The sequence below is a fragment of the Pecten maximus genome, chromosome 8 (assembly GCF_902652985.1).
Source record: "Pecten maximus chromosome 8, xPecMax1.1, whole genome shotgun sequence".
Classification (NCBI taxonomy): Eukaryota; Metazoa; Mollusca; class Bivalvia; order Pectinida; family Pectinidae; genus Pecten; species Pecten maximus.
The window spans coordinates 41,862,136-41,869,443 of NC_047022.1; the positions used below are offsets into that span (position 1 = coordinate 41,862,136).

At 43.3% G+C, this 7,308-nt stretch overlaps 2 protein-coding genes across 2 annotated transcripts; both read left to right on the forward strand.

The window, feature by feature from the left end:
- The first annotated feature begins 533 nt into the window (after nt 1-533).
- LOC117332334 (probable ATP-dependent RNA helicase ddx17) lies at nt 534-4,134 on the forward strand. The gene is made up of 4 exons (XM_033891219.1): nt 534-539; nt 2,198-2,488; nt 2,703-2,993; nt 3,208-4,134. Exons 1-4 carry the CDS (start codon nt 534-536, stop codon nt 4,132-4,134), a joined length of 1,515 nt encoding a protein of 504 aa, XP_033747110.1.
- A 133-nt stretch (nt 4,135-4,267) lies between these two features.
- On the forward strand, nt 4,268-6,220 carry LOC117332335 (leucine-rich repeat extensin-like protein 2). Its single transcript, XM_033891220.1, has one exon. It carries the CDS (start codon nt 4,268-4,270, stop codon nt 6,218-6,220), a length of 1,953 nt encoding a protein of 650 aa, XP_033747111.1.
- The last annotated feature ends 1,088 nt before the right edge of the window (nt 6,221-7,308 follow it).

Sequence of the window (7,308 nt, forward strand, 5' to 3'; positions counted from 1 at the left end):
GCCCTTAAACACCACTGGCAAAAGTGTTTAGATACTGAAGGGGATTATGTTGAATAATAATACAATATGTCCCCGCATACTAGGTCATAATTGTTTTTAATATCTAATACATGTGTAATTTGTGAATTTCTTCATAATAATAATAAAAAAAACTGTTGTGTGAAATCTATTCTTACAATAGCATAATAAAAGTGATTGTGATGCATTAAATTGTTGTTTTGTTTCAATCTGCATATGTAACAGCTAGTATTGCTTTGTTTTATTAAACTTATTGATCACACCAAAAACACTTAATTATCTCCCTTTACTAGGTGGATAATCAAGATATTTTGCTGATATTTGATATGCATTAGATCTGTATCCTTATCAATTAAAAGAAGGACTGCTGTACGGGATAAATGATCAAAATTTGTAAACTGATATGGATAGCAACGGATGATGAAATCACAAATATTAACACTTTATTTTCACTTAACGAATGACATATTCACAATGCCATTAGAAAATCAAAAACAAAACGTTGAAAAGTTTAAATGGAAGTAAAAATATTAGCTATAATGGATATGAAAAATTAAGATTGTCGTTGAAATGTTTTGACAAAAAAAGTTTGCCTTTAATTCTGGGCAGAAAAAATAAACTGTTTTCCACTGAGTTTGAAAACCTCTTTAATTTCATCTTCAGTTATATTGCCATTCAATAAAATATTATTTTATCAAACATTGTATCATTGGTATCGGAGATAATAAATTCATCCTCACCCCATGTCGTCATCAGGGTTGTTCAACTTTTTAAAATGACCATACAACTCATCCAACGTTATTTTGGTGTCAATTTGATCATTTTTAGACTTATTGATTTTTTTTATAATACATGTATTCCAAAACCCTTTAGAGTTTTTTTACGTTAATCTTATTTCATCCTCGATTGAGAACTTTTTATATTCTTTAGAGGCTTTATTCATTTCAACTCTATTATATGTATTGATTCTGTTTGATTCATATCAGTGTTTTGCATCGAGAAAGGTAGGAGAATAATAGAATCCTCCCTGCCTTGGGGGTGTGACAAAGTTATCTCATCCTGAAAGGGGATTCATGATCAACCCGAGGCTTGCCAAGAGTTGCACATTCATGAATGTCCCTGAAGGTTGAGATTTCTTTGTCACACTCCCTAGGTGGTCAAGGTAATTTTGTAAACAAATCAACATGGTCAGCGCATGAATATCCCAATTTGAAGAAGTGCCCATCACAATTCAAAAATACATCCCAATATCATTACACAAGAAAACATTCGTCTAAAATTAATTCACAATATTTATTCAAACAGACACTAAAATAAATTGTCAGTGATACCATTCTGGTGTAACACCAGTACATCTTGTCATTTCATGAAATTATGTGTCTCTTACGCATAGTTAACATTAAATAACAACGCGGGAACTATTGGTGACTTAGTACTTCCATAAGTACTTCCAGTTCAGAAGGTTAGCGCGTGCAATCGTCATACCCTGGGGTGGACAGAGAAATCACTCGCGTCTAAAACTGGAGATAAACCGTGGAAAAAAGGGAAATCTCACACTGGTAAAATTGTGGATATCCCTGTCCAAGATAAGAGAAAAATGTATCCAACATCTAGCGGGGATTACCAGAGCAATACAACATCTAGCGGGGATTACCAGAGCAATACAACATCTAGCGGGGATTACCAGAGCAATACAACATCTAGCAGGGATTGACAGAGCAATACAACATCTAGCGGGGATTACCAGAGCAATACAACATCTAGCGGGGATTACCAGAGCAATACAACATCTAGCAGGGATTGACAGAGCAATACAACATCTAGCGGGGATTACCAGAGCAATACAACATCTAGCGGGGATTACCAGAGCAATACAACATCTAGCGGGGTACAACATCTAACGGGGATTACCAGAGCAATACAACATCTAGCGGGGATTACCAGAGCAATACAACATCTAGCGGGGTACAACATCTAGCGGGGATTACCAGAGCAATACAACATCTAGCGGGGATTACCAGATCTATACAACATCTAGCGGGGATTACCAGAGCAATACAACATCTAGCGGGGTACAACATCTAGCGGGGATTACCAGAGCAATACAACATCTAGCGGGGTACAACATCTAGCGGGGATTACCAGAGCAATACAACATCTAGCGGGGTACAACATCTAGCGGGGTACAACATCTAGAGGGGATTACCAGAGCAATACAACATCTAGCGGGGATTACCAGAGCAATACAACATCTAGCGGGGATTACCAGAGCAATACAACATCTAGCGGGGATTACCAGAGCAATACAACATCTAGCGGGGATTACCAGAGCAATACAACATCTAGCGGGGATTACCAGAGTAATACAACATCTAGCCGGGATTACCAGAGCAATACAACATCTAGCGGGGATTACCAGAGTAATACAACATCTAGCGGGGATTACCAGGGCAATACAACATCTAGCGGGGTACAACATCTAGCGGGGATTACCAGAGCAATACAACATCTAGCGGGGATTACCAGATCTATACAACATCTAGCGGGGATTACCAGAGCAATACAACATCTAGCGGGGTACAACATCTAGCGGGGATTACCAGAGCAATACAACATCTAGCGGGGTACAACATCTAGCGGGGATTACCAGAGCAATACAACATCTAGCGGGGTACAACATCTAGCGGGGTACAACATCTAGAGGGGATTACCAGAGCAATACAACATCTAGCGGGGATTACCAGAGCAATACAACATCTAGCGGGGATTACCAGAGCAATACAACATCTAGCGGGGATTACCAGAGTAATACAACATCTAGCGGGGATTACCAGAGCAATACAACATCTAGCGGGGATTACCAGAGTAATACAACATCTAGCCGGGATTACCAGAGCAATACAACATCTAGCGGGGATTACCAGAGTAATACAACATCTAGCGGGGATTACCAGGGCAATACAACATCTAGCGGGGTACAACATCTAGCGGGGATTACCAGAGCAATACAACATCTAGCGGGGATTACCAGATCTATACAACATCTAGCGGGGATTACCAGAGCAATACAACATCTAGCGGGGTACAACATCTAGCGGGGATTACCAGAGCAATACAACATCTAGCGGGGTACAACATCTAGCGGGGATTACCAGAGCAATACAACATCTAGCGGGGTACAACATCTAGCGGGGTACAACATCTAGAGGGGATTACCAGAGCAATACAACATCTAGCGGGGATTACCAGAGCAATACAACATCTAGCGGGGATTACCAGAGCAATACAACATCTAGCGGGGATTACCAGAGTAATACAACATCTAGCGGGGATTACCAGAGCAATACAACATCTAGCGGGGATTACCAGAGTAATACAACATCTAGCCGGGATTACCAGAGCAATACAACATCTAGCGGGGATTACCAGAGTAATACAACATCTAGCGGGGATTACCAGGGCAATACAACATCTAGCGGGAATTACCAGATCAATACAAAATCTAGCGGGGATTACCAGGGCAATACAACACCTAGCGGGGATTACCAGACCAATACAACATCTAGCGGGGATTACCAGATCTATACAACATCTAGCGGGGATTACCAGAGCAATACAACATCTAGCAGGGATTACCAGAGCAATACAACATCTAGCAGGGATTACCAGAGCAATAAAACATCTAGCAGGGATTACCAGAGCAATACAACATCTAGCGGGGATTACCAGAGCAATACAACATCTAGCGGGGATTACCAGAACAATACAACATCTAGCGGGGATTACCAGAGCAATACAACATCTAGCAGGGATTACCAGAGCAATACAACATCTAGCGGGGTACAACATCTAGCGGGGATTACCAGAGTAATACAACATCTAGGGGGGATTACCAGAGCAATACAACATCTAGCGGGGATTACCAGAGCAATACAACATCTAGCGGGGATTACCAGAGCAATACAACATCTAGCGGGGATTACCAGAGTAATACAACATCTAGCGGGGATTACCAGAGCAATACAACATCTAGCGGGGATTACCAGAGTAATACAACATCTAGCGGGGATTACCAGAGCAATACAACATCGGCAGGTTTTACTTCAAATTAACTGATTCTCGGAGGAGATGTCGTGCAGCCACTAGATCTGCTGCTAGGTACTTGCGACAAGATCAGATACAAATTATGTAACATGGTGTCCTCTCTCAGAATATGTAAAACAGCTATCCAGTACATTGCAACAAGTCCATGAAATTAATTGGGAGAAAGTACCCCCAACAGTATCAGAACAGACCCCCAACAGTATCAGAACGGACCCCCAACAGTATCAGAACGGACCCCCAACAGTATCAGAACGGACCCCCAACAGTACCAGAACAGACCCCCGACAGTATCAGTACAGACCCCAAACAGTACCAGAACAGACCCCAAACAGTACCAGAACAGACCCCCAACAGTATCAGTACAGACCCCAAACAGTACCAGAACAGACCCCAAACAGTACCAGAACAGACCCCAAACAGTACCAGAACAGACCCCAAACAGTACCAGAACAGACCCCCAACAGTATCAGTACAGACCCCCAACAGTATCAGAACAGACCCCCAACAGTATCAGAACAGACCCCCAACAGTACCAGAACAGACCCCAAACAGTACCAGAACAGACCCCCAACAGTATCAGTACAGACCCCCAACAGTACCAGAACGGACCCCCAACAGTACCAGAACAGACCCCCGACAGTACCAGAACAGACCCCCAACAGTATCAGAACAGACCCCCAACAGTACCAGAACGGACCCCCAACAGTACCAGAACAGACCCCCGACAGTATCAGAACAGACCCCCGACAGTATCAGAACAGACCCCCAACAGTATCAGAACGGACCCCCAACAGTACCAGAACAGACCCCCGACAGTATCAGAACAGACCCCCGACAGTATCAGAACAGACCCCCAACAGTATCAGAACAGACCCCCAACAGTATCAGAACAGACCCCCAACAGTATCAGAACGGACCCCCAACAGTATCAGAACGGACCCCCAACAGTATCAGAACGGACCCCCAACAGTATCAGAACGGACCCCCAACAGTATCAGAACGAACCCGCAACAGTATCAGAACGGACCCCCAACAGTATCAGTACAGACCCCAACAGTACCAGAACAGACCCCCAACAGTATCAGTACAGACCCCCAACAGTACCAGAACAGACCCCCGACAGTATCAGTACAGACCCCAAACAGTACCAGAACAGACCCCAAACAGTACCAGAACAGACCCCCAACAGTATCAGTACAGACCCCAAACAGTACCAGAACAGACCCCCAACAGTACCCGAACAGACCCCAAACAGTTCCAGAACAGACCCCAAACAGTACCAGAACAGACCCCCAACAGTATCAGTACAGACCCCCAACAGTACCAGAACGGACCCCCAACAGTACCAGAACAGACCCCCGACAGTACCAGAACAGACCCCCAACAATATCAGAACAGACCCCCAACAGTGTCAGAACAGACCCCCAACAGTATCAGAACAGTCCCCCAACAGTATCAGAACGGACCCCCAACAGTATCAGAACGGACCCCCAACAGTATCAGTACAGACCCCCAACAGTATCAGTACAGACCCCCAACAGTATCAGAACAGACCCCCAACAGTATCAGAACAGACCCCCGACAGTATCAGAACAGACCCCCAACAGCATCAGTACAGACCCCCAACAGTATCAGAACAGACCCCCCAACAGTATCAGAACAGACCCCCAACAGTATCAGAACGGACCCCCAACAGTATCAGAACGGACCCCCAACAGTATCAGAACGGACCCCCAACAGTATCAGTACAGACCCCCAACAGTATCAGAACAGACCCCCAACAGTACCAGAACAGACCCCCGACAGTATCAGTACATACCCCAAACAGTACCAGAACAGACCCCAAACAGTACCAGAACAGACCCCCAACAGTATCAGTACAGACCCCAAACAGTACCAGAACAGACCCCAAACAGTACCAGAACAGACCCCCAACAGTATCAGTACAGACCCCCAACAGTATCAGAACAGACCCCCAACAGTATCAGAACGGACCCCCAACAGTACCAGAACAGACCCCCAACAGTATCAGTTCAGACCCCCAACAGTATCAGAACAGACCCCCAACAGACATATTAGTCATATGAATTTTGATTAAACTACAGTAATTTTTAACGCTAACGAGTTTAATGATTTCACATAATATAGTCACGAATGTAATGTACGGTTATGTTGTGTGTGCTTTTTTCTCTCTTCAGAGGCAATCGTATTATATCTACGTCATATATTTACTGTATAGCAAAACATATTTAGTTAGGCCTACCTCATATTTATGACTGTTTATGTAATACTCAATATCGAGAACGTTCTCAGTGCTAGCGGTCAAGGACAGAGACAGGGAAACAGCTGTCAAAGACGACAGACAAATCCTCCAGGTGGCTATGGGAAGATCGACAAGAGAGGAGCTGATGGAAGCCAACCAGAGACGGGCTATGATTTGGGTAATCTTGAGGTGTCGACCTTGCTGATGACAACTGTTGGACAGCAGTTTAGTCGTTGTATTTAAGTAAATCTAGGTATTGTAAGATATACACAGAATAAAAGTTGACGGTGCAGTCTGGGTAGATCTAGAGGTTTAAGGGTACTTCGTGCCTTGATCCATATGCTTCACACACTTACTACTATATAACTGATTTATAACAACAAACGTTTAAAAGCTTAAATTTTGATCAAGTTTGGGTACGTGAATAAATGATGAAATGCATCACGATCGAAGAGATTTTATCGTACTCCGACTCAGTATTTAATATTGCAGGAATGCTGTCTGCTTTTCGCGGGGAAAACAATGTGAATGGTTTGCTTAATTCCTAGCCGTTCGGTGGATTGTCGGGGTTTCCTATAATGTCTTCTCAACTGCCAATGTTTTTTTTTTTTTTTTTTTTTTAGGTTTTTCATATCACCAGAATGATCTGTTGAATATGATCAGCTAGCTGCTATTTGCATTCCCGTTAAATTACTTAACATGCCTTGTGCGACAAATAGCTAGAATGGTGCCCAATCAGATGACTGTCACCCAATTGTTTTCATATCGAATGTTTACTAGCATCTGATAATATGACCGTTAAATGGTTATATATATGAACTTCACCAACAAAAACGACACTTTGATGTCTCGCTAACCCAAACACTGACGCCAAATCCCTGAACAGCCGAAATTTCAGACAATGCTACTTATAAACTTCAAAT

What these genes read in the sequence shown, in the direction of transcription:
- LOC117332334 (XM_033891219.1), top strand. An exon ending in GCAATACAACATCTAGCGGG is followed by an intron (nt 2,489 to 2,702) that starts GTACAACATCTA and finishes TACAACATCTAG; the next exon opens with CGGGGTACAACATCTAGAGG. An exon ending in GCAATACAACATCTAGCGGG is followed by an intron (nt 2,994 to 3,207) that starts GTACAACATCTA and finishes TACAACATCTAG; the next exon opens with CGGGGTACAACATCTAGAGG.
- LOC117332335 (XM_033891220.1), top strand. Translation starts at nt 4,268, where the DNA reads ATGAAATTAATTGGGAGAAAGTACCCCCAACAGTATCAGAACAGACCC.